The sequence below is a fragment of the Ambystoma mexicanum genome, chromosome 6q, assembly GCF_040938575.1.
Source record: "Ambystoma mexicanum isolate Mex_15411 chromosome 6q, UKY_AmexF1_1, whole genome shotgun sequence".
NCBI classification, from domain to species: Eukaryota; Metazoa; Chordata; class Amphibia; order Caudata; family Ambystomatidae; genus Ambystoma; species Ambystoma mexicanum.
Genome location: NC_090937.1, coordinates 697,245,474 through 697,273,293, shown reverse-complemented (window position 1 = coordinate 697,273,293; position 27,820 = coordinate 697,245,474). Strand labels below are relative to the sequence as shown.

Genomic DNA, 27,820 nt, shown 5'->3' with positions numbered 1-27,820 from the left:
TCTGCATGTTCTGCACGATCAGGTGCAGCAAACTCCAATTCAGGTGATGTGTCCACACTACTAGCAGAATGCAGAGTTTCACCTGGGTGTCTAATTTTAGTTTCAGGGTTTCCGAGTTCCTCTGGAACTTGTCTAGTGTCACATTTTACTCCAAAAGGAGTGACAACTTCATCCTCTGAGCCAGATTCTTCAAGAATTGAAGACATGGACCTAAAAAAGTCTGATTTTGATAAAGTTGTAAACCTTCTCTCTTCCGCCTGATTTTTTGTCGAAGGAATAGGTGTTTTCTTTGAAGGGGTCGAAGGAACCTTCGACACACTCGACAAAGCCTTCAATAAAAGGCATCGAGGATAATATCGGCTTTGTTGTCGAAGTGGTCGGCGCCGACGAAGTTGCACTAGACTTCGACAATTTCTGCCTTTTATGAGGGATCGGAGAAACACTATCCTCAAGGATCTCTCAATTTGTCGAATCGAGTTTTATGGGTACTATTGGGCTTTACCGCCGTAGTTCCTGACTTCCCTGCGTCGTCCTGTGGAGCAACCGGGGTCTGGCTTTTCTGAGGTTTCTTTGAGGGGGTCGAGGCCGCGTTCTCAAAGATCTGCATCATTTTTCTTCTAAAGCTCTCCAATTTTGAAGGGGAATCCGATCTTGTTGGACATCGAACCAATTCTGTCGATGTATCGGATGACGATGATGGAGATCTATATCTCCTTTTGAGCTTTTTAGAAGACGAAGATCGTCTCGACCTGCTACGAGATCGGGATCTCTCCGAATGTTTCTTATGACGTTCCTATTCTTTTGAATCGGACGATTTCTTATGTTTTTTTGACAAAGCTTTCGAAGAGCCCTTCGACGCCTCCCGCCCAACCGCTAACTTACTTTTCCTCTCACAGAGGGCCTTCTCCATCATTGACTGACAGGAGCCACAGTCGCCGGTTCGATGGTCTGAGCCCAGACACCAAAGACAGATACAGTGAGGATCGGTGATAGACATCTTCGACCCGCAGTCAATACACTTCTTAAACCCAGTTTTGGGAGTCAAAGCGGTCGATGAAGAAGACATTTTCTTGACAGAAAATCTCGAAGCGCGCCGTTCACGAGAGCGAAGCAATCGGAAAAACGGAACTGAAGCCAACGGGCGCGGCTCGAGCTACTTATACCATCAGTGACGTCGACGCGGTACGGAGCCCGTCAAGGGGCACGCGACGCCACAACCTCGAGCACAGCGCTCTCCGCAGAAGCTGGCGATAACGAATTATCACAAGATGAGGAATACGTGGGAGGACACAATCCATTCGAAGTTTGTTTTTTGTCTGGCATGTTTCAGTCACTCAATGGCTTCAGCACATTTGAGAAAATGTCCAAGAAAGATTGATTAATTGTGCTCTGGTCTCGTGAATGAACTTAAGTAAACTGTAACCTTGCCATTTCCCATATTTGGAGTGGCGTGAAACTTTTTTTGTTAATGCCCTTTAAAATGCTTTAATAAACACTTATGAATTGTATACAGTAGTAATAATACAATTACAAAAAATAACCAACACATAGAACATTTTGCTTCAGACACTTCAAAATGTTGCCTCCTTCTAGTACCTACTGTAGTGAATCGGAGTGGGCATCAATAAATGAGGGTGTCTACGGAGCACATTTTTTGCATCCAAACAGACTAAAATCTTGCCGCAGACAAATGAGGATTCCATGCACAATTTGGTAGGCGTGGGTTCAACGTTGTGGATTTGTATAGCCGGGCAAACATACACACATACATACATTCCGCTTTATATATAAAGTTTGGCATTTAGGTACTACTTGTTCCAACCTCCCCCATATTGACACTTCATATATAGAGACTTGTTCAAATTCTGTCTGCCAACTTCTTCATTATCATCATTTGCTTGTGGCAATACGTGTTCCAATTTTCCCCATATTGACATCTCATATGGAGACTTGTACAGATTTTGCCTTTCAACTCAATGTTCACCTGCTTACAATAACATTTACTTCAACTTTCCCTATATTGACTTCTCTTATATAAGAATGTGTGCAAATTTGGTTGTTCTATTTTACTTCGTTGGGGTTCAAAATAACTTTTCAATTGTTCAAAGGCCTGTCGGCATGCCCTGGAGTCCCCAGCACCTATGGGCAGACTCACTGGTGTCTGATGGCATTTCCAACCCATGGCACGTTGCTGCAGTGTAGTTTTCACTCTGCAAAAGCTTCTCCTGCTTTGCAGACCCTCATTCAGTTCTCCCGCCGGCTCTGCATTCATTTGCCGGTAGAACCACTGTTTGACGAGACTGAGCTCCCAACAGCTTCGCTTCTGCTGCCAGCCCTTCAGCTGTTCTTTCAAGGCATCCGCTGTACTTCTCCCGGTCTCACACTTCTCTGGTAAGTTATGCTCAGAAGCAGTTGCTTGGAAGCGCCTGCCTTCCACAGCATGGTCCGTTGGCGTATGTCTGTTTGGGCCTTCGGGTCAGCTTCCTGCTGCGCCTTCTCTACATCTTTCTTCTCCACCTCCACTTCCCAATTGACGGCGTACATATTTTTAAATGTCCCGCGCAGCTATTTCCATCGTAACTAGTCTGCATGTTTAGCTTGGTGTCTCATCTAATCCACATTAACGCCATCTTCCTCTTCTCAGTACTAGAGGCTTTAGGGGTGTTGGTGTCCATAGGATGTTTAGGTCTTACAAAGTTGCATTGTTTTAGATTTTTGATTAAATCAAAAATATCAAAGACAGGAGATGTTAAAGGTGTATATGAGGTGCGAGTGGTTTTCTGTTCAGATTGTTTTTCAGGAAGGGGTTTTACAATGAGAGGGATTTGTAAAGTGACAATAGTTCATCAAGAATTTAGGCATGATGAAGTCTTTATTATGAAGCGAAGAATACAGTGTCCCTCCTGATGGGGTCACCATCTTTCCCCTACAGCCGTCTCCTCCCAGATGATCCTCCCTCCTAATAAGAGCCGCAGGATCAGGTAGCGACTGATGTCCCCTGGCCACATGGGATGAGATTCGTGTTGGGGAATTAGTGACGATTCCATAGGATTACTCAAACACTGCAACCAAATCCTCTACAATCCCAACAAGGCTGATTCACAGGTTTCCCTGTAACTGTTAGGGCTGTTTTGCTACTAAATTAAATCGCAACTACAATGTACTATTTATTTTGTTCTGCTTTTTCACCTAACCACAGCTTGTCTGTCCCATATTTTGGCATCAAAAAACAACTGTTTACGGGGCTCCATAAAGAACTGAACTACAAGGCACCATGGATCCGAAAGGAAAACAGTAGCCAAGAAGCACCACTGCATACCCCTGCAATGACAACTATGCTAAAGTAGCCAAGCATAAAGAATGGCCCCCTCTCAATGATCTGGGGGCTAGGAGAGAACCTACATTTTGAGCTAGCCCAGTTGTTGATTTTCCAGGCGCCCACTGCATATATGAGGGTGGGGACACGAGGGGGTGGGCGAAAGACAAAGGAGGTGCACAAAAGGTCAGTCGCAGGTTTTGGACATTCAGGCCTGTAAAGGTGCAGGGAGGTAGGTGAAGTGCTGAGAAAGAAAAAGGCTTAGTGTCTTGGATTATGCATGCTCAAGGGTAACCCAAATTCACAGTAATGTGATTGAAAAACATAAAGGAGGGCATAGAAGAGGGCAGAGGTAGCTATAAGCAGAAAGGAGGACTTACTAGCTATGGGGTAAGTGTTAATGACCCATTTGGTCAGAGGAGGCTGGAGTGATCTCATCTGGTTGCCTCGAGGGTAGGGCGTAAGAGAGGGGTGTGGGGTAACTGGTCACAGAATTTAAAAAATGTATTTGTTCATACATTTCAGGTGATTTTCATCTGCCTTAATGATCAAGGGAAGATTGCTTCAGAGTAAAGTCCAACCTACTCCTACACAGTATTTTTCCTGAAGGTTGACCAAGTCAGTCTTCTGGTTGTATAAGATCCGAGTTCGCAGGATGGGCCATACTGCTTGATGTACTTTTTGAGGGAGAAAGGGCATTCATCTATATATATGGGATACATTACTCACCGTAATCGTATTCCTGATGCTTGTATCTGCTTAGATTCACATGCTGTGAATAGGCCGACATCTAGTGGAAGCTGCAGAGTATTACAGTTTGTTTTTCGAAACTCGAAAATGGGCGTCGACCTAGGGCGTGCCAGTAATACTATTCCTAGTGTGACGTCCACTGTACCCATGATCTCTCACGCGTGTAGGACCCTCAGATTGTATTTTTTCAGACATGAGGTAGCATGAGGAGTAGCGTGAATACAGAGTATTCAAGCAGATAATATAGATAAGACTACAAGCATCCATGCACCTTCTCTCAGAAGGGAAGAAGGGCGGGCGCATGTGAATCTAAGCAGATACAAGCATCAGAAATACGATTACGGTGAGTAATGTATCCCTTCTGAGGCTTGTGGAATCTGCTTAGATCACATGCTGTGCATAGATTAGCGAGCAGTGTTAGAAGAAGGAGGTGGGATGTCAGAAGGGTCATGAGCAAATAAATGTCTTAGAACCGCTTGTCCCACTTGAGTATCTGTCTTTGAATGAGTGTCAATGCAGTAGTGTTGAGTAAAGGTGTGAATAGAGCTCCAAGTAGCTGCTTTGCAAATGGTGTCAAGGGGTACATTTGCAATGAAAGCCAGAGTGGCCCCAGTGCCTGGGCATAAAAGGCAGAGTTTTATCTGAAAGGGAGTAACACAGCTTGATACATTTGACTATCCATTTTGAGATGGCACCTTTAGAGACGCAATCTCCTTTTCTGCCTGTAGCTATGGAGAAGAACAGTTGATCTGTTTTCCTTAGCGGTCTGGTCTTGTCTACGTAGTAGAGGACTACTCTTCGCACATCCAGTGTGTGTAGTTTCACCTCAGCAGAGCTCTTGGGTTCTTGGAAGAAGGCCGGTAGCTCAACGGACTGGTTAACATTGAATTTTGAAATGAACTTGGGTGAGAACCCTGGGGTGAGTTCGTAGAACCAGTTTATCCTTATGAACAGTAAAGAAAGGATCTTGCACTGACAGACCCTGAATCTCGCTGACCCTTCTTATGGCTGTAATGGCTACCAAGAAGGCAGTTTTATAGGTCAGGCGTTTGTGACTAGCTTTATGCATGGGTTCAAAGGGGGGCCCCATGAGTTTAGCAAGCACCACGTTAAGGTCCCATCCTGGTGGTGGGTTCGAAATTGGAGGGTGGAGTCTCTTTACCCCTTCCATAAAGGCTTTGACCACTGGTACTTTCCATCACGACACATTGTTATGTGAGGTGGTGTAGGCTGACAGCGCTGCAAGGTGTACCTTGAGTGAATTAAATACCAACCCTGCGTCTAGCAGGAGGAGCATGTAGCTGACATTGGAAGGAGTTAAATCATCCGGGTTGATTTCTTTATTCTGGCACCAAATAACGAATCTCTTCCATTTATCAAAGTAACAGTGTCTTGTGTTTGGTTTCCTTCATTCCTTTAGGATATCCATACATCTCTGTGGTAGATTGAGATGGCCAAACTCTATGACTTCAGGAGCCATGCTGCCAAGTTCATTGAGCTGGGTTGAGGATGCACTGTTTGTCCTTTGTGCTGGAATAGTAGGTTGTGCCAGCACGGGAGTCTGATGGGTTTGCACATTGCCATCTTGCGCAGGTGCGGGAACCACGGGTGTCTCGCCCACATGGGAGTAACTAGGATGAGTGTCATCGATTCTCTGTGCATCTTGTTGACCACCTTCCTCAACAGAGGGGTTGGTGGAAAAGCCTAGGCAAACATCCCCGACCAGTTCATCCATAGAGCGTTCCCCATGGAGTCTGGCTGGGGGAACCTGGATGCGAATCCTGGGCATTGTCTGTTTGCGCTTGTGACGAATAGGTCTACTGGTCTATAGGTCTTCCCTGAGTGGATTCCTGATCCGTCACTTCTACGCAGACCTACTCCTCTTTTGAATGCCTTGTCTGCCGACTCTCTCTCTCTCTTGTCTAGCCATTCCCTTACTGTGGCTACTATCTATCGGCCACCTGGTCAGATTTCCTCCTTCCTCTCCGAGTGGGCAGACCTCTCCTCCTCACTCTTGGCCTCAACCACTCAACTCCTCTTTCTTGGAGACTTCAACATCCACCTGGATGCCTCCTGTTCCCCCCTCCGGACACTTTCGCGACCTCTGCGACTCTCTCTCACTCTCCATTCTCCCCTCTGGCCCGACTCATTCTGCAGGACACACTCTTGATGCTCTGATCTCCTCTGGCCTTCCCCTCTCTGTCCCTCTCGCCTCACCCTCCCTACCCCTCAGGCCAAGCCACCTCCATCACTGCCACCCTCCTTCTCGGTCATCTGACCCATGAAGCACGTGTCAGTTGAGGCCTTCGCCGCCACCTTCTCACCCCTCCTCCCCCTTTGGCTGACTCTCACCCTGACACAACCCTCTCCACGCTCCACTCTGCTATATCTGATACTCTTGATATCCTTGCCCCTTTCATGAGAATCTGCCTGAAGCCCAAAGCCAAGTGCAACTCCTGCTATGACTCAGATCTTGTCACCCTAAAACGTAAGTGCTGAGGGGAAATGGCGTGCTACATGTTCATCCTCTGACAAACTGGCCTGCCGCCTGCTGCAAAGGCAATATCGGCTCTCCGTTCTCACCAAGAAGAGAGCCCATATCCAAGTCTGCATCTCTGCGGCATCTAACAACTCGGCTGAACTCTTTAAAATCTGCAAGGAACTGGCCAATCCTGCCGCAGTCTCTACCTCTCCTGTCCCCACCCAGGCCCTCTGCATGGCACTGGCTCCCCACTCTCCTATCACCTCCCTCTACTCCCTGCTCTTCCTCTGATCCTTCTGCACCCACCCCCCTCCCACCTTCTCTGCCTTTTCCCTTTTCTCTGCAGACAAGGTTTCCCGACAGGTCCGATCTATGAAAGTATCGTCGAAACAGGTTAACCCCTCCTGTTCCTCAAAAACTATCAAAGACCACATCAACTCCCTGGCTCCTGCCCTGGCCGGTTTCTGCAATCACTCCTTCGCCACCGGAGTCTTCCCTTCCCCCTAAAGCACTCCCTTGTGCACCCTCTTTTTAAGAAACCCTCAGCTGACCCATCCTACCCAGCTAACTATCGCCCAATCTCCATCACTCCCTTCCTGGGCAAGCTCCTGGTGAAACTTGCCATCTCCCAGCTTAACCTCCGCACCGAATCTGTTGGTAGTCTTCATGACCATCAGTCTGGCTTCAGGGCTGCCAGAAGCACGGAAACTGCTCTCCTGAACATCCATGAAGACCTGCTCTCCAACCTTGACTCCAACACCCCATGTGTCCTCATCTTACTTAATCTCTCTTCTGCCTTTGACATGGTCAATCATGCCATCCTGCTCAACCGTCTCCGTGACAACCTGGGTATCACTGGACAGGCTCTGGCGTGGCTGACTTCTTTCCTCTCCAACCGACCCTCCCAGGTTCAACTCGGGTCCTTCCTCTCCGATATCTTTTTCTCTAACTGTGGTGTCCCCCAGGGGTCTAACCTCTCTCCCTGGCAGTTCAACCAATACTTGGCACTCCTTGCCCATTTCATCGCCGCTCTCTGCCCCACCTTACAGTGCTATGCAGATGATACCCAGCTAATTTTCAGGCTACCCTCGGCCTCTTCTTCTCCTTCCCTCATCTCTGACTGACTGATATCCAGGAGTGGTGTACCGCCAATGACCTCTGCCTTAATGCCAGTAAGACCGAGATCCTACTCATCGGCACACCCACTCCCTCCTTCTCTGCAGCTCTCTGGCCGGCCTCTCTTGACCCTCTTCCTGCCCACACCTGCAAGGTTAAAAACCTCGGGGTCACCTTCGACTCCAGACTCTCTTTCTCCCCTCACATCTCTGATGTCGCTAAGAAATCCCACTACCAGCTGCACCTCCTCAGAGGTATTCTTCCTTTCCTCTCCTTCCCCCAGAAGCTCACCGTCTCCAGAGCCCTGGTTCTCTCGAAGATGGACTATTGCAACAGTCTCTATCTTAATCTGCCTGCCTCTGCTCTCCGCCCTCTGCAACTTATCCAAAACAGGACTGCGAGGCTTGTACTGGGCCTCAAGCCCAGGGATCGTATCTCTCTAGGACTGAAATCTCTGCACTGGCTCCCTGTGGCTGCAAGGATTAAGTTCAAAACCCTCTGCATTGTCCACAAGGCCTTTTGGGGCCTGGGGCCGGAATACTTTCAACTCTCTCTTCCCAAATACCTTCCTTCTCGGGCTCTTTGCTCATCTGCCTCCAACTCCCTCAGGGTCAGTCGCTTCTCCAAGCAACGAGTGGGTGGTCGAGCTCTCTCTTCAACAGGGGCCTCCCTCTGGAACAGCCTCCCTGAAACTTGAGGAGAACCATCTCCAGTTCTTGAAACACCTCAAAACCTTCCTCTTTGCTTCTGCTTTCTCTGCCTCTCTCCCCTGCTGAAACTCCTGGCTGAAACTGCACTGGTCACATGACCACCCTTTCTAATCTTGGGTCCAGGCCAGGCCTCGCTTTTTACACACTTGCCATGCCCCCCCTGGCAACCGATCGCACCTGGGGACTGTTTTCTGTATCCCTACAGTCCGCTACCAGCACTTATTCTGTGCTTACCCTGCACTTGCCACCATCTGGCCGCTTTTATTATCTTATTTATTCTTCCATCTCTTGCACTGAACTTTCCCACTCTCCCTGCCCCCAGGCACTTGCCCTTTCTCCCTACCCATGCACTTGCACGATCTGAATGTCACCTGGCCTAGTAGGATCATTGTCTGTTTCCCACTGTTTTCCCCTCCCTTGCCTCGTCGCGCCCTGAAACACTTGTGTATGGGCGCGTTATAAAGGCCATATCATCTCATATCATATAGTGGGGAAACCCCACTGTGAGAAGAGGTCTCCTACGGCTTCTTCGTTTACACCCCAGTCGTGTTCTTTCGGGAGGGGGTCTCTGCTCAAAGCATCTGCTAGTGAATTGAGATCCCCTGGAACATGTTGAGATGACAGGTAAATGTTCCGTCCGAGTGCCCATATCCAAATTTTCTGGACAAGCCTGGACAGATTTGGCGAACGAGTACCCCCCTGTTTGTTTATGTAAAACATTGCTGTCGTGCTGTCCATTAGGATCTGCACTGACAGGTTCGACAGGTGGGGTTCGAACGCTCGAAGCGCTCTGAAGACTGCCAGAAGCTCTAGGAGACTGATGTGATTCTTGGCCACTGTGTGAGACCAGAGACCCTGAGCTGTGTGATGAAGGAGGTGTGCTCCCCACCCTGACACAGACGCGTCCGTAGAGACCACCGCCTGTATCTCTGGATCGTAAGAGGTTTGCCCTTTGTCAGGTTCTCTCTTGTCCACCAGTAAAGACTTTGTACCAGTGTTGGCGAAATGAGCACTAGATCGTCCCACTGACCACTTGCCTGAGACCACTGTTTCGCCAACCATTTCTGCATGGGTCGCATGCGCAGGCGCACGTGGGGAACCAGGTAAACACATGACGCCATCATGCCTAGCAAACACATCGCTTTGCGCACCCTTATCTGGCGACCAGACTGATATTGATGAATTTGCAGTAGTATATTCCAAATTCTTTCCTCTGATGGAAAGGCCAACCCCGCTTGAGTGTTTAAGATAGCTCCTAGGAACTGTTTGGAGGTGCTTAGCACCAGGCTTGATTTTTTTCTCGTTGATTGAGAAACCCAATTCGAAGAGGAGGTTGATCGTTCTTTGGATGTTGGATCTGCAAATTACTGGGGTCTCCCCCGTGATGAACCAGTCGTCCAGGTAAGGGTACACTGGGATTGCCTCCCTGCGTAGGTGTGCCGCCACCACCGCCAGTACCTTGGTGAATAACCTTGGAGCCGAGTCTATACCGAAGGGCAGCACCTTGAACTGGTAGTGCTGACTGTCCACCTTGAAGCGCAAGAATCTTCTGTGCGCTGGGAACATGGAAATATGAAAATAGGCATCTTTCATGTCCAATGTTGTTGCCATGTAATCTCTCTTTAGGAGGGGGATTACCTCTTGGAGTGTAGTCATGCAAAATTTTTGGGGCTTGACACACTTGTTTGCAGGGCGTAAGTCTATGACTGGGCACAGTGTCAGATCTTTTTTTGGCACAAGGAAGTAAGTTGAATAAATACCCTTGTTTACCTGGTTGCCCGGGACGAGTTCTTGTTACGCTCACCTGGTATCCACGGGGACGCCACCCAGCCAGTTGGTCGTTGGTGCCCTTCCCAATGATTCCCTGGTGTGGTCTCGGTGTCAATGGGATTCCGCCTGGAAATTAAGACTATTTTAGGACTGGGCTACCAAGGTAAGTTTTCCCCCACCTCCTGTGTGTTTCCAGCCCCTCCAGGTTCTCTTCTCACCTGGTTGTCGGAATCGGTGGGCTCTTCGTCCTGCTCTCTGGGCAGGGGCGCGTGGTCTTTTGTGGGTGCGGGCAGTCCAGTTACTTCACTGACTGCTGCCCTTGTAGTGTCTTTCAGGTAGGTTTTATTGCGAATGATGGTGTCGTAATTCTTGCATGCCTTTTCTCTGTTCTAAATGTCTCTTTTTTATCTCCCTAGGAGCGCGGAGTGTCCGCTTGGAGAACTGGATATGCTGGTTCTCACCGGGAGATGATGGCACGCTATAGCGCTATGATGCGGTAAGGAGGTACTTTGCATAGCGCAGCGATGTCTTGTCCTCACTGACCTGTGCTTTTCTCTTTTCGTAGGTCGCGGCGAGTTCCCAGCACAGATGGAGTTCCGGAGCTATGCCGGCCGAAAAGCAACCAACCAGGTAACTCCTTAAGCGCTTTGTGGTTGTAATGTCTCCACTACCTCCTTTAATGATGTCTTTCTCCTTTCCTCAGGTCCTTCCAACCGGGCGGTGAACTCCACCAACAGAGCTGCCCAGGAGCTGCGAGCAGTGAAGGATGATGAATGCAGGTAAGATTCTGCTGCTAACGATATTCTTGGTTTTTCTGCAGGTCCGGAATTCACCAGGCTTGTGAGAAAGCTGGACACAGTGAGCGTCACGTTGCTAGAAGCAAAGTAACGCAAAGAGTGTTGTCTTGTTCGGGTGTGGTTTAAATAGCCACTGTAAAGTAGTCCAGGTAAAGTAGTCCCTAGGCCACCACACCCAAAACACTAGACCGCATAGCTTGGTTCTAGGAATCAAGCTATGTGGATGCCTCCATGTTGGCTGAAAGCCTAAATAAAGTAGTTCCTCAAGCAGATGTCTTTCCTTACTGATGAGCCTGGCGCCAAAGGCGCCAGGACTGGCCCCTTATGAAGTGTTGTTTGACCTAAAGTCAGTCAGTCACCAAGTCTGTCATGTCAGGCGTGCAAAGCCAGTGTGGTTCAGTTTTTGTCTTTGCACCATGACACATGCAGGTTACTTCGATTTAAAAACATGATTTCAGTCCCATAATGAAAAAAATGTAAAGTGGTAATGCAATTAAAAGGTTATTTATCAGGTGTTCTGGTCAAAAAAGTAAATTGATATAAAGTCAATTTTAAAACCCTTTTTTTATTTTTATTTCAAATGCGTGCACCAATGCTCCTACTACCCGCTCATTCCCATGGATAGTTCAGGCCCCTAAATAGGACTTGCCTCGTACATTCGGCCTTGGAATGAAAAAAGAGTTATGCACCCCCGTACTAAAAAAAGGAAAACAATACTGCGGACCAAACTCTAGCTGCCTGAAGAAAAACATTCACAGAAAATGGTGCTGCTTTGCTCGTAGAAGGTACACATACTTCCCCAATATTCGTATGCGTGCCTCCCAAAACGCACCCTTTATAACCAAAACCTTTTTGCCACTAAACTCTGGGACTCAAGATAGGAGAAGAAGGGTACAAAGGGAAATACATTGATTAGCTTAATCTTATACCAAACACCATCAATATTATAGTGGGTTAAAAAAAATATAAGAAAAAAAAATAATGTAATGCAGAAGAATAGGCCATTTCAGTTAATAAGCCACACATTCCATTTCACTGTCACCTAGAAGCCAGCCCTGGAAACTCGCAGCCATTTGAGAGCCATAGAGCAATGCACTAGCGGTATGCACATTAAATGAAAAGCTTCCATTTTAGCTCCATGTGAGATGACATGCATTACTTACCGTAAGAGCAATTCTGATGATTGTATCTGCTTAGATTCACATGCTGGGCATATGGTCCGACATCCAGTGGTAACCGCACAGTATTGCATCTGGTCTTTCAGGGACATCGGCATAGGCGTGTCTGTAACACTATCCCTATCGTGACGTGTAGTGTTACACCTAACGTTGCAATCAACATTGGATCTCCTTTGGTTTCTCATTAGTTTCCAGGTATTATGTGAGGGACTCTGCAAGATGGCCGCAAGTCTAGCTTTTGTTGAAAGGAGCCACATGCAACCAATATAGTTTCGGTGTTTATTTTTGTCACGATCAAATGGGTGAAATTGTTTTGCAATAGAGTTAGTTTGCTCCTATATGGATAGGAAGAAGCCAGAGGAGAATGTGGCAAAAGGAAATAGAACCATATGCACCTTAAACAAAAATGGAAATTGACGGTTTACATTTTGGAGATTTCGATCTGAGATTTCGATTTGAACATAAACGCTTTCAAAGTGATAAGTAAAGGATCCCCCCCTTCACCCCCATCTTTTCTTTTGGGCGGCTATGGAAGAAACATTTGCAGATGTCATAATAGAAAAGGCAAGCAATTTGCATGGGTAAAATATGCTATACCCCACCCTTTTCTAGAAGGTGTTGAATGTAGGGCATTATAATATGCCATGCCTTAGTAACCTTACGCCCATGGAACAGCAACAGTAATTGTGAAGATTAAGGGTGAATGTTAGGCGTTATCAGTGGAATCAAACTCTGAAAGCCTGCACCGTTTGTTCCTTGTTTTAAGTTCCTCATCTTGTACGACTACTTGTGGAATGTTAATTGGATGTTCTCATTAGTTATGGTCTACGGTTATTGTACACCTGCTATATTGCAGTATGCTAGTCAATAATCCATCTACCCCAATTATTTCAGTTCTTGCTGCTTGTTAAGGAGTTAAGTGTATGAAGAAAAATAAAAAAATATACAGTTTAGTGGCAACACAGTACAATACAGATTAAGTGTGAGACAAAATCAAGCGCACAATGGAAATCATTTTTAGATCAAAAAACAGTCAAGCTTAACACCAAAACATTCATGTCCCTTTGAAAGGACGACAACCATACTTACTCTGTGGCCATAAATAGGGCTTGAAGAACACTGTTCATGTAGCATGTATTTCCCAGGTTAATAAGACCAGTTTTACCAGTTTCGGATTTTCCAGACAGTCTGGATAAATACGATGCCAGGGAATTGGAATGGGATGTCCAGGCACTTTGATTCAGAACCAGTTTAATCTTCTCTTCGTTTGGTTTAGGCAGCTCCTATACATTGAAAGAACCAGCACCTTCAGAGAACGCATTTTTCACTGTCTGTACAACAAATTATAAACAAAGCAAATTAATCCTACAAATGTAAAGGTCAAGAACTAACATCTCCAGAATAGGCATCAGACTTAATGGAATTAAACGCCATTGCTTTAATTCTACCCATCTGCTTTGGAAAAGTGTAAAATTGGGTATTTGTGGTCTTCATTTTTTCCTCTTTGTTTTTTTCCTCTTTGTTTACAATACTATGACTTCCCTTTTAAATTCTCACAGCAAATGCATATCCAATAGTAGCCCTATTTTCGTTCTTCAAATGAAAATAAACAAAGAATTGTATCAAACAGGCCCTGAAAGTAATAATAATCAGCTATCAGAAGCTCTCTTTATAATTTTAATTTCCTGAGAATTTTAGTCTTCCCAAATTAAGTGTCAACACCTTCATATTCTTCGGGTCACAACTAGCAATCCATCACTTCAATTAACAAGGTCCTGGACTCCAGTTTTTATTAAATACTCGAACCACTGGATACACCCTTCATTCCAAATAAAAGTCCATCAATAAGATAACTGGTGCAATCAACATCAGTCATTTGCACAAGCATTCTAAGATTCAGATCACAAATGGACCCAACACAGCCATTATCCGGATTCTAATCCCCAGTATGAAGGGATCAAGTCCACCTTGAGGAACTGGATGCTTAAGTAATGTTGTGCAGAGCAATGAAATCCACAAGAATATCAATATCCCAACCTGCACCAGAGACCCTTCTGTACTGCAATAAAATACTATTTCACAGAATTAGCCCAACTCATTAATGCTTTCAACAAGTTGTTTTAAAACCCAATCATTCATAACCTACTGCAGTAGGAGTGTATGATGAACCCTGCAGAGACCTCACAAAAACTCTACCTAAAGTCTCCTCCTAGGTGGTCAGGAGAAGGAAGCCGCTACCCGATCCAGACTTTGGGGTGGTATTAGCCAGGAGGATCACCTGGAAGGAGAAGGTCCCCAAGGGAATGTGAGGACTCAGTTGGGACAGATGCGTTATTTGTCTTCCTCAGAGAAGGAAGTATCTAATACTGGAATATGTAATGGCTTGTTGTGGAAGGGAGCTGTTCTTTCCCAAAGCTAATTATCCTGATGTTGGCGAAAAACTGTCATAACCACTCTTGTATTGGGAAGAAATCCCCTTCCCAAAGGCACTCACATTTATAGAGGTGAAAGCTCCTGTGATCAACAAAGGAATGTTAAATGTGAGTCTCTAAATATTAACATCTAAGATTCTGAAAACCTTAATTCACCTGTAAAGACAAACCATTAATTATATCCTTCTTATATCCCTTTAGGAAAGGCAATTATGGATAGAAATGAAGTTTGTAACAATATAACAAAAGAAACTGGGACGAAGAGTGATGCAGAGGCACTGGACTGCAAATTGCAGGTTAATAGGGTTAATGACCCACACCTGGGGGGGATTGCGAGGCATAAAAAGCACCCTTGGGTGCCGGCCATAGAGAGCAGTAGTAGGAGGTAGAGGGATTGCAGTAACTCCACATTGCAGTTGCAGCAGAAAGGGAGCAGATGCGCTGGAGCAGCTTTTTGCCGAACAGATGCCGATTTTGAGAGGGTATCTATCTTCAGAGTTCTTGATTGCAGAAGTTGTGCAGTGGGAAGTGTTGTTTAAAGCTTTCCCCCCGGTGAACCCTGGCTGCAGTGTTCACGCGGCGGGAAGCATGAAGTTAAGAAGCTTTCCCCACAACAAGACGGGCTCTGGTGGCAGACGAGCATCAGAGCCTTTGGAGCGAGGAACGCTCCTTTTTCAACCGGCACAGGCCACGGAAAACAGAAAGGTGGTTTTCTGTGCCAAGCAGAGCAGAAGAAGCAGAACACCTGAACGCAGCAGAGCGAGCGGATAGGCACGCCAAACCCAGTGAGTTTACCATCATATAGTGACCCTGGAGCTCGGTGATCGCCAGCTGACCAGGCCTGGGTACATTGAATAATGAACTGATGTAAAAAAATAGTAAAGTGGAAGAAACCTAAGTATTTTGAATATCAAACAGGTGTAAAGCAGAACACTCATTGTGAATACCAAGTTTACACAAAGTGGAGCAAGTGGCAACATAAGAACATGGCGAACAGTCCAGCAAAGTGCCATTGTGGTTTTGAAGGTCAGAATAAGAACTAACCTTGCCAAAGCCAAAAGAGGGCAATTAAGAATCAAGCTGTTCATTGACCCTATTGTCAGAGGGAGAAAGCAGCAATAAGGGGAACTGACCTAAACAAGCATTGCCTAAGCCAAAGAAGAGCCAAAGTGAGAGAAAACCGTTATCAGTATTTGGTCACTGAAAGAGTGGCAGGAAGGCTACCCTTCTGACACAAGTTATTCAGGAGGAGAGGAGCATAACCTGCATTGCATGTGGCAATCACAAGTGTGGAACAAACAGCACCAATGTGTCATGTTTTCCCGGAAGTAGTCAAAACTGATGTTGTGGAAAGGCAAAAGACTTTATAAAGTTGTGTGAAGTAGGACTGTGCCACAGAAGTACTTTTAGTGTTAGTAGTTTCATTGGTCCTGGCAGGCAAATATACCAGGGCAAGGGACCCTGTAGTTAAAGACCTGACAGGTGAGTGGACCAGGTGGAAGTTATTGAAGTACTGTGGTGCGGTTAAAAGTATTGAAAAGCCTCCTTCCATTTTTGATTACTTGCGGCTCAAGGGTATTCTTACGCAGGCGGGTTGGGTGGCCTCCCTCTCTCGTCATTTGACAGCTTTTGAAAGGGTTTTTGTAGAGGCCAGCTCTAGAAAGAGATCTCTTTCGAAAATCTATGTTTTAATTACCGCGGACCTAGAGGGTAGGCAGGCGTTCAAGAGTGTATGGGAGGAGAGACTGGGCATAACCCTAGATGAGCAGGATTGGGACTCGGTTTTCCGGTCCGTCTTTGGGGGGAAACTTCATACTGCAGCTATGGAGTATAACTTTAAAATTCTCCACTTTTGGCACCGTCCGCCCGCCTCTCTATCTAAAATGTTTCCCGGAGTATCTGCGAGGTGTCCTCGGGCTTGTGCCGGTAGAGGAACTTGGTTCCATATGTGGTGGGAGTGTACGGTTATTCATGTCTACTGGGCAGAGTTACTCAGTTGGATCAAAGATATCCTAGGAACTTGTCCTGCCCTTCACCCTATGGAGATTTTATTGGGCACCCCTAGGCCTGAGTGTGAGGAATGCCCTTTCCCCAGGGTAATGAGCGCGGTGCTGAGGGCGGGGAGAATGGCTTTGGCCCAGAAGTGGAAAGGATCTCAGAGCCCAAACGAAGGCGGAATTGTTTCATACATTTTTGTCAATCTTCACCTATGAAAAGCTTACAGCTATTGTCAGCGACGACATGTCCTGTTTTTTTCAGGATTGGACTATAGTACTTTTGAGTACGGACTGTGCTGCATTGAGACTTTAAGGTCTGGGGCCCTGTACGGAGCTCGATGATAGGAGGAGGGTGGGAGTGGGTCTTCTAATGAACTGAACCGCCTGCTGTTTGAGGTTTGTCGGGGACCTTGCAGATAGAGCTAAGCGATTGGACAGCCATCAATTGTACCGAGTCTTGCTTCCAACCATGGTGTGCCTTTTGCTCTTGTTTCATTGAACCTTGTGTAGCTCACTGTTTGGGGGGTGGGTGGATTGGGGGGGTAGGGAGGGTGGTATGGGGTGTTATATATTGTCCAGACTGGACTTGTTATAGAATTGAATGTATGTTGCTGTGGTTAATGAATAAATTCAATAAATACAAAGTGGGAAAAAAAGTACATTGTGAATTGTTAAGGAAATTATCCTGACAAATATTGCTGATGCAAGTATTTTATTAACTATTGCGGAATCATCCGGCAGATGCATCTTTTGTTGAGACTGACGAACTGTGGAAGTATACTTATTCTTTGAGAAACAGTTGTGTGGAATTCTCTGCCATCAGGGCACAGACAAAAGACTAGTTGAACATTTTGAGCTGTCAGACAAGTCCAAGCGAGAGACTTATTGGAACAAGAGGAACTTTATTGGAACTTTGTTACAAGAGTGGATTTCCTTATTCTTTTGGACTGTTAAATGAAATCCTGTTTGAATCTGGGGAAGGGGAACTCACCGAGGTTACAAGGAGAAACAGTTACCAGGTTTTGAACAGAACTTATTTCTGTTACATTTGAATTGTCATATCGCATACATTACTCACCGTAATTGTATTTCTGGTGCTTGTATCTGCTTAGATTCACATGCTCTGCATAGTCTGACATCTAGAGGAAGTCACAGAGTATTACAAGATTTGTTTTCGAAACTTGAAAACAGACGTCAACCGGGCGTGATTAGTAATACTATCCCTAGTGTGACGTGTACTGTACCTATGGTCCTTCACGCATATAGGTCCCTCAGATTGTTTGTTTCTGACATGAGGTTGCATGAACTATAGCGCGAGTACAGATGTTGTAAAGCAGAAACAGAGAACCCATCTATGCGCCTTCGACTCCGGTAGGGGAGGAAGGGTGGGTGCACGCACATGAATCTAAGAAGATACAAGCAGCAGCAATATGATTACGGTGAGTAATGTATCCCTTCTGGAGCTTGTGGATCCACTTAGATCACATGCACTGCATAATTTCGCGAGCAGTATCTGGAGAAGGAGGTGGGATGTCAGAAGGTACAGCAGCAAAGATGTTTTAGGACTGCTTGTCCCACCTGTGAATCTGCTTTAGAGTGTGTGTCAATGCAGTAATGCTCTGTGAACGTATGGATGGAACTCCATGTAGCAGCCTTGCAGATGGCGTCCAGAGGTACGTTTGCAATGTAAGCCAAGGTAGCCCATGTATCTCTGGTAGAGTATGCCCTTGGTGTGAAAGGTAGAACTTTCTTGAATAGGGAATAGCAGAGTTGTATGCATTTGACTATCCATCTTGAGATGGTGCCCTTTGAAATGTGATCACCTTCTCTACCAGGTGCTATGGAAACAAATAGTTGGTCTGTTTTCCTGAGGGGTTTTGTTTTGTTCACATAGTACAAGACCACCCTCATTACATCAAGTGTATGGAGGTTTCTTTCTGCTGAGTTTGATGGATTCTGAAAGAAGGTGGGAAGTTCTATGGATTGGTTTACATGGAATTTTCAAATGAACTTAGGTGAGAACCTACAATGTGTTCAGAGGACAACCTTGTCCTTGTGTATAATGAAAAAGGGGTCTTTTACAGACAAAGCCTGTAGCTCAATGACTCGTCTTATGGAGGTAATAGCTACCAGGAATGCAGTTTTATAGGTAAGATGCTTCAGGCTGGCCTTGTGCATAGGCTCCAAGTGCGGCCCCATGTGCTTGCCGAGCACAACATTGAGATCCCAACCTGGGGGAGGGTTGGACATTGGGAGGGGGTATAGCCTTTTTACCCCTTCCATGAATGCCTTGATTTTTTTTTAAACTATTTTATTGCTTTTATTTCAACAAACAACACAAACCAAAGTTGCAGTGCATATAATAACATTTGGGTATACATTGCTTCCTTCGTCCATGTCCACTGCTTCTTCCATTCCCTCCACCCCTTCCGAGCCTACTCTCCTTTGTGTTCTATTTCCTCGCCTTGCAATAGGGTTTCCTCTTCCATGGTTGCTGTTGGATCCCGGTCATTTGGCCATTCTTGGTGGGCCCAAATAACTCAGCTATTAATTGTTTCCAGGCTATCAAGGTTTCAGCCTCCTCCTCCCCCCGAAATGACTTGCTTTTTGCCATGCTGTAGTTTCAGCCTCAGCCCATTTCTGTAGGTCTTTCCACCATACTCCTATCCTTGGTCTATGGCATGCCTTCCACCCCATAGCGATTCTTCTCTTTGCAAGTACATACGCTAGGTCTTTTAGCTTACATGCTTGAGTTTACGTGGTCTAGGAAACCCCCTCTTGCCATATATCGCCCATTGTTGCTATCCCCACCGGTTCCCAGTGTTTCCTGATCATCATTCTTAGTTGCTTTTCTTTCCCCGCAAGCGCCACTAATGGCACCTGCGGGGAACACGGGGATGGATTCTCCATTACCTGACAGGCCCTCCGCCAAATCTCCCACCCAAGTGTCATCATCTTTGGGCGCCCTTCCATATCCGATCTGGGCAACCACATAATTTCTTTTAGGAAGAATGGGGCGCAGTCCAGTTGAAACAGCCTGGACTCCGAGCTTGGTTCTTCAGAGAGCCATTTAGCTACATATTGCAACTGGCTTGCTATGTAATAAATTTCATAATTTGGCAATTTTATACCCCCTTTCTGGTGTGAGTTTTGTAGTTTCCATAGGGCCACTCTGTTCCTCGTCCCATGCCAGAGGAATTCCCTGCATATGCTATTAATCCTTGCAAAGAATCGTCTTGATATCAGATATGGGATGTTCCCATTCCATGAATGCCTTGATGACGGAATTTCCACCAGGGCACCGTGTTCTGTGAAGTGGTGTAAGCCGATAGGGCCGCCAGATGCACCTTTAAGGAATTGAATATTAGGTCTGAGTCTAGTCATTTAAGCGTGTAGTGTAGAATGTTAGCTGGAGAACATTCTAATGGGTTTAGCGATTGTGATGTGTACTGTATCACAAATCTTTTCCACTTATTAAAATAACAGTGCCTGGTGTTTTCATGCCTCTTTGAGGATAGCCATACACCTTTGTGGAAGGTTTAAGTGGCAAAACTATGACTACAGGAGCTAAGATGCCAAGTTCACTGATTGTGGGTGGGGGGATGCCCCCTTGTGTTGTGTCAACATGTTCTACGGGCACGGGAGCTTGATAGGGTTGCACATCGGCAGCTTGAGCAGATGCGGAAACCAAGGTTGCCTCGCCCACATAGGAGCAACCAGGATTAGGGTTGCTTGTTCCTGGTGCATCTTGTGCACTATTCTTCTCAGCTTAAGCACATTTCCCTGACCAGTTCATCCACAGGGCATTCCCCTTGACCCTGGCTGGGGAAACCTGGCCGTGAATTGTGGGCATTCAGCATTTAGCTTTGTGGCGAACAAGTCTAGTGGGGGGTGACCCTATAGTGAAAATATTCTGCCTAGGATATCTGTCCAGTTGCCATATGTGTTCTTCTGGTAGAGCGTGTCTGCTTAACGTGTCTGCCAGAGAATTGAGTTCCCCTGAAACATGTTGGGATGTTAGAAACATGTTCCGCTTGAGTGCCTACCTCCATATCTTCTGGGATAGTTTGGACCGACTTAGAGAGTGTGTGCCTCCCTGTTTGTTCAGATAGAATATGGCTGTGCTGCTGTTTGTGAGGACCTGCACTGCCTGACCCTGTAGGTGGAGAAACCCAGTCTGAAAAAAAGGTCTATAATTTTTTGCGTATTTAGCCTGCAAATTTGAGGAGATTCCCCGGTGATCAGCCAGTCGCCCAGATAAGGGTATACTGGGATGGACATTCTGTGCAGGTGTGCTGCCACTACTGCAAGTACCTTGGTGAACAATCTCAGTGCTGAGGCGATGCCGAATGGGAATACTTTCAACTAGCAGTGTACTCCCACCAACTTAAAACAGCAGGTATTTTATGTGCGCAGGGTGCATTGTAATATGGCAGTATGCATCTTTCATGTCCAATGTCGCCATGTAGTCTCCCTGTTTCAGGAGTGGAATCACCTCCTGAAGCGTAGTCAGACAAAACATCTGTGGTTTGACATATTTGTTTGCAAGGCGCAAATCTAATAATGGGCACATGGTAAGGTCTTTTTTTGGCACAAGGAAGTACGTTTAATAAATACCCTGGTTTACCTGGTTCGCTGGGATGATTTCTATTGCGTCCTTCTCGGGCAGCGCCTTTATTTCCTCCAGCAGTATGGCTGTTTCTTCTGCTGTTAGCTTCTTCTGTCTGGGCGGGCGGGAAGGTGGTTTCTGAAGCAACCCAGTTGACAACATCCATTTGTCCAATGTTATCCCCTCCCATGCGTGGGTGAATTCAGTGATTCGGCCTCCTACTGGAGTGGAATGGGAGGGGACCTGAAATGGCATGTCATTGCTTGGGAGGTGCTTAGCCTCTCCCACATGAGGACCTGCCTCTACCCCTTATTCCCTCTTTGAAAGATGGTCGAGGATCCTTGGCCTTGAGATTGGTTCCAGGTCGAGAACTGTCCTCCCTGAGCGTGCCCGAGGAATGTTGACCGCTCTGTCCCTGAATCTCTTTGAATTTGGGAATCCCTGTTGGAAATGAGGCCGGTTAGTCAGCTGCCTGCCCAAGGGACTTAAGGGTGTCATACTCGTCCTTGGCACTCTTTAGGGCATCCTCTACGGCCTTAACGAATATGATGTTTGGTTCTACTGGCATATTTAGGAGGGGTGCTTGGGTCTCAAGCTTAAGCCCCGACTGCCTAAGCCACTCGTGCCCCTGAATGAGCGTCCCTTGTGCTATGAAGCGCCCTGCGTTGTCCGCCACATCAAGGTTGTTTTTCAGGATGCAGATTGAGATTTGTTGTCCTAACAGTCTTAAGTAGATGGGCCTTTAGAGGTTCTGGGGCGGCCTGTAGTTGTTGTTCCAGCTCGTCCCATTTGTGGCAGCCTTAACTAGCTAACAAGGTTGTATTGTTCGCAATCCTGGTCTGATACGCTGAAGAGGAAGCTACCTTTCTCCCAAAAGTGTAAATCTTCTTACTTTCCTTGTCTGGTGGGGCTTCTGTCGACCACACGGGAGTACCTGCCCTCTTTCTAGTGATATTAACTACCAGAAGATCTGGGTTTTAGATGGCCCCTAATGTATAGGGGGTCAGTGGGAACAGGCCTGAACAGTTTTTCTATCCTTGGGTTGACAGGCCTTGTAAGTCTTGGCGTTAAGAGGGATGGTTGGATAAGCCTCTGGATTGACTGCAGGAGATATATGAATTGTGTGGCTGCCTTATTGTCCCCCAGGATGCTTTCCACAAAGTCCTTATCGACTTGTGTCTCCTCAGTGTCAATGTTGAAATGTTGCGCTGCCTTCAGTAACTATGTGTTATATTGTAGTTGGTTGTCAACTGGAGAGTCTGCAACCGGCTGGTCCTGATAGTCGGGTGACTGGCTTTAGAAAAGGCTTGTCAACAGCCCTAGATGGTTTAGTCTTGAACCTAGTCAGTGAACATACAATGACTAAGGGGGGAGTGTGGGTCGATCTGTCCAAAGCATTTGATCAGGTTAATAGAACCTTGATTTGGAACAAGCTTAAGAGCTGGGGCATGTCAGATTCGTTATTAGCCATGTTGGTGGAATTGCATAGAGACACTTCCATAAGCGTCAGGCTGGACGAACAGGGCCACTTACCATAGTCTATTATGGTTGAGAGGGGGGGTTAGGCAGGTTTGTCTGGGGGGCACCAGACATGGGTGTTTTCTTGGAGTCGTCTGCATTGGCCAGCCCAGAGATAAATGGAAATAGGGTCCATTGGCTGGCTTATGCAGACGTCATTGTTCTGATGGACAGAAAAGCCATAGGTCTACAACGACTCTTAGCAAAGTTAGGTGAATATGAAGAACTAAATGATCTCACCATTAATCCCTCAAATCAAGAATTGTGGTCTTCAACACCCGCAGGGGAAGATCCACTTATCATATTGGGTTTTGGGGGGGGGGGCTATTGATCCAAAGTGTTGAGGAGGTGAAGCATTTGGCCTATAACATCTATGCATATCCAGCGCGCCATTAAAGTGGAAACAGATGTGGCTATAAAAGCCTCTCAAATAGCCTTACAAATGCTCAAGCTAAATGCAAAATATTCCAGTTTTCAGTTTTACTGCTGATAAAATTCTATCTAGCAAAAGCAGTGCCTGAAATTCACTACGGTTTGGAGGCAAAGCCGTTTCTTTGGTCCTCAGACTGGAGTGCAGTGGAGGGGCGAATCTGGAAGTCGTCTCTGGGTCTGCCTTCCTGTACTCCAGGTTTGAGCCTGAGATTTGAGCTTGGCCTTAAATCGTTACAATGTATGACAAACTGGAAACTAGCTTCAATTTATAGGGAGGTCATTAATGGGAAGAGCTCTTTGTTATACAGAGACATTATAATTAATCTGGAACAAACAAGATCCCCTATGCTGTCCGCTCTAGAGGAAAGAGTGAAGGTACTGTTGGAGAAGTTGGATTCAGAGGTTGACACCCTTATAACAAATCCATTGAAGGTGAAGTAAAAGCTTGAAATATGCAACTGCATAGAAACAAATCACAAAGGTAAGGGAGTCATCCCGTATAAAACCATTTCTCCTGGCGGGAAAAAAAACTGGGTTGCCTTTCCCACCATCTTCTGAAGTTTCCTGATAGGGCAGTAAGGAATGACTAAACCTGGTGTATAGTGGTGAGGTGTTGGCGAGGTGTCAACAAGGATACAAAGCCCTAAAATTGTGTAATGTTTGTGTCACCCCATCAAATCAAACTCTATAGCATTTATTGATTGAGTGTGAGGGAACATGGGCAGTTCGAAAGATGTTGTTTGGTAGATTTGTATCTCGAGAAGAAGGGATTATAGCAGAGTATTTTTGGGATTACTTGGTTTCTGGTTATAATGTTGCTCTAAAAGCCTCAGTTGTTCGAGTCCTAAAACTCTGTAAAATAATGGAATAATGTTCTTCGGACTGACAACAGTGAATGGCAGAAATATTAGCTTATTTTAAAATAATGTATGTATTGTGGGAAAATGAAATTTCTGTTTTTAGGTTGTTTGACTTGTGTTTTGTTTGTTTTTTGGGATGTATAATTGTGATCTTTTTTCGAGATTCTGTTTTTTGTAAAGGTTCATGGCAGAACCATATACAAATAAAAATAAAAAAAGATAGTCGGGTGACTGTACTACATAAATGTCGCCATCACTGTAGTACTTGTCTTGATGCTAGCCATAGAGATCCCCCCCACCTGAGACCCCGTTTGGTCATAGTAAGGGTCTTGCTATGGGTCTTGATATTGAGTGTCTTGGGGTACTGAGGACAGAGCACCTAGAGCAGAGGTGCTGGGCTGTGGCTCAAGGTACGATTTTTTTGGCAGAGGGTGGCTCTGCTGGTGCCCCTGGCTGCAAGGCATCTGAGTACTGTTAATTTATCTGGGTGTCTGTCCATGAAGTCTACGAAATGGGACATTCGCCCTAAGATCTTGTTAAATTGTTCTGGTGTAAAAAGACATTCTGTAGGGAAATCCGAGATGACAGGGCCCTGGGAAGGGGTGACATCTTTAGTAGGGGTGGTTTTTGTGGGAAGGCTGTCTTTATGGCACATAGACCCAGAGAGGGTGTATAAGGTAGTGGAAGACTGTCTGGGTGACCTTGGGAGCTAATGGCGTAGCAATGTTGCTTTTTTCAGTGACCTTGCCTTTAGAAGAGAGGCGCTAATATGTTTTTGGATTAGTGCTAGAAATTTCAGCGCCTTTTTAGGTGACGTCGAAATGCCTTTCGACGCGTGTTCTTCGGCACACGAAATGAGGGACTTTTTATATGTGGTTTGCGAACCGACCTTTCCTTTCGGTTTTTGGCAGCATCAATAGGCGAAAGCGTGCGCAATGTCCCAGGGTAAAGCGAGGAACCTAAGGCTTTATCTTTGCTCACTGCATGGTGGGCCTCAATGCTAGAAAGTGACTTCGAGGGTCGGCTGTGGGGTATGTCTTTAGTGCGTTTATGCTTATGTGTGCCGTGGCCGCCGGGTGTCTTCTCCATCACAGGACCACTGGCCTGCTTCTCGGAGTCGAGGGCCGGCAATTGGGGTCTGAACAGATCCTGATCACCCTCGGCATCAATCATGACTCTTTAACTGCCCTCGCTGGAGTCTTCCGTGACGTCTATGGAAGACTCGTACTGCATAGCGTGAGCGACCCAGCTTTTCAACCACCGGTCTTTTAGGTTTTCGGCTGGAAAAGCCGACAAGATTTACAGTGCATTTCGTCGTGATCCCTCCAGAGACAGTGGTTGCACACGCAGTGTGCGTCTTTCCACAGAAATTTACAATGGCAGGAGGGACAACATTTAAATGGGGTTTTGTCCATTATGTATAAAAAGGGCAGCTGGGCGAAAAGAGAAGAAAGGGGCTAATAGGATAAACATTCTCTAAAAGTAGTCCGTATAGAAAACCTCCCCCCTCTCTCCCTACTGTACTGGCCGAAGCGACCCGTAAGGCCGCGTCTGGGCATTGATCAATCAGTCGTCTATGCCGTTGGTGTTCGTCAGGCGCTGTTGAGTGAATGAGCAGTCGTGCGTTGAGGCGAACAATAAAAAGGAAAGAAAGAAATTTTACCAATCTAACTTCAGTACAGTACATCAAAGGGATCAGCCTAGAAGAGAACTCTGTGTTTGCGACCAACTTCGATGGCGTAAAAAAACAATCTGAGACCTTGACACGTGAATGACCATGGGTACAGTACACGTCACATTAGGGATAGTATTACTAATCACGCCCGTTTGAGTTAAATCTTGTAATACTCTGCGACTTCCACTAGATGTCGGACTACGCAGAGCATGTGATTTAAGCAGATCCACAAGCTCCAGATATTATGTTAAGTTTGTTATATGTACAAGTTTGAGGGCAGAATCATTTTGTTATTGTGTTTCCTGTAGTTACTTTGATAGGAGGGGAAATCCTAGTAAGGATGGGGATAATGAGGCGTTCATCAAAGCTTTTTAAGTTAATAAAATGGCATCTTTTGAAAAACCTTCACAAAGTGGTCCCCCTCACATTTCTGACCCCTCACAAGATGGAAACGCCACTCAAAGTCTTCCCTGTAGCCTACATTGTGTGTTAACTAAACAGAGACTTCTTTATTGATCACAACATTGGCCAAAATTGCCACATTTCAGTTCCAGCCATTTGTGAAGGAGCACTTAATAGGGGAAGTGGCAGCCCCGTTAAGGACATGCAACTAGAAACCCTTTTTTTTTAATTCTCAGGATCTTCTTTAGTTGCTAGACAGATGTGCGGCAAGAGTACAGATATTACAATTTTAATCCACAGCCATGATGCCCTAAAAATGTGAACATTTTAACAAAAAAGCATGAAAACGTAGAAAAGCTCTCGGAGCAAAACGTGAGTACTCCCAACACTTGAACGTGCAGTAATAATCTGAAGATAGCTGCCAGAGGAGGGGCTTAGGGAGAGGGCAGTCATTGGCTGGAGGCACTATGACGAAAAGGTAGGTGCAGGGAGGCACTAACTCATACAAAATTTCCTATTTAATATAAAAGAATAAGTGTCAATAATTGAATCAGATTCATATTTATTTCAGGTGCAAAAGGGCAAATGCCACAAGGCCACTCGGGGCTAGATAGAGACCAGAAAAACGAAGCCGTGCGTTGCCACACGATAGCCCCATATGCACTCCCAGTAGGACGGAGTCCCAGATTACACTCTTAGAAGTCTATCCACTTGCAAATCCCAAAGGCGGAATATATGCAGGGGTATAGACTATATTATGCTTTTTAAATAAAGTCAATACAATTCAAAGCAATCGTGACTCTCAGGTGGAGAGTGGGTATTTGTCTATAGGGCATAGAAGTACTGGCACTGGCCAGTGACTTAAACGTATCTCACTTCAAAAATCAGTAACAATGTGTATCACAAGGATTTTTAATACAGAAATGTATATAATACATGAGAGCATATTCAATACAAAAGTCTACAAAAGTATGAGCTTAAACATAAATCAATAAGTCAAACTGACTCTTTTAAAATGATGAAAAACCATTCAATGACTAGTGTTTACAACATCCACACTAGAACACATAGCTCATCTAGGTCCATTTGCAAGGTCCCAAATAGCACCATCAGGTCTATTCTGTTGCCAACGCTTTTCGGATTAATGAATAATCCATCTTCAGGCCTATGGTTGCTTTTGGTTCAGAACTAATCACAATTTGCCACAGTGTGGATACCTAAAGGATAACAGACGAGATAATCACTCAGGGCTCAGAGTTAAGAACTCCATTAAATCACTTAAATATTGGAGAAAACACCAACCTTGTGGTCCATAAACAATAGGTGTCAATGGATTCAAACACGCTGGACTGCAGTCACTCACTGTGTCCTGGTGCAGATACAGGTCAGACAGAGAGAACCGGGGTCCCTAAAGGGAGGAGAAACATTCAGTTGTGAGGACAGCTCAGCTATTCAATAGCATGCGGCCCAATGGGCCGCTTCATTCATGTGGAAAAAGTATGGGTGAAGGTACCTCCATAGGGGTACATATGCACAAGAGTGCAGTATTCTAGCCTTTGTGAATACCCGTGGGTGTCACAAGGCATTTGTCTCCCCGGCGTGAGCATACAGGGGGTTCGACTGCACAATGACAGAGAAGCACACACGGTAGGTGTGTCGCAATTCACACATCCATATGGCTGTGGGGGTAAATAGTCAGACGTGGTATGAGTCACATTTTTCGAATCATACGATGGTGCTTTAATGTTCACAACCAGGGCATACAGCATTGTCGGG

General features: G+C 45.8%; 1 protein-coding gene across 2 annotated transcripts in view; it reads right to left on the bottom strand.

Annotated features, from left to right (window-relative positions):
- Positions 1–27,820, bottom strand: part of USP38 (ubiquitin specific peptidase 38) — an 839,905-nt gene that overhangs the window by 345,925 nt on the left and 466,160 nt on the right. For both annotated transcript variants that reach the window (XM_069631202.1, XM_069631201.1), the window contains exon 6: positions 13,209–13,402. In XM_069631202.1, the coding sequence (XP_069487303.1) occupies positions 13,209–13,402 (194 nt within the window). The remainder of the gene's footprint in view (positions 1–13,208; positions 13,403–27,820) is intronic.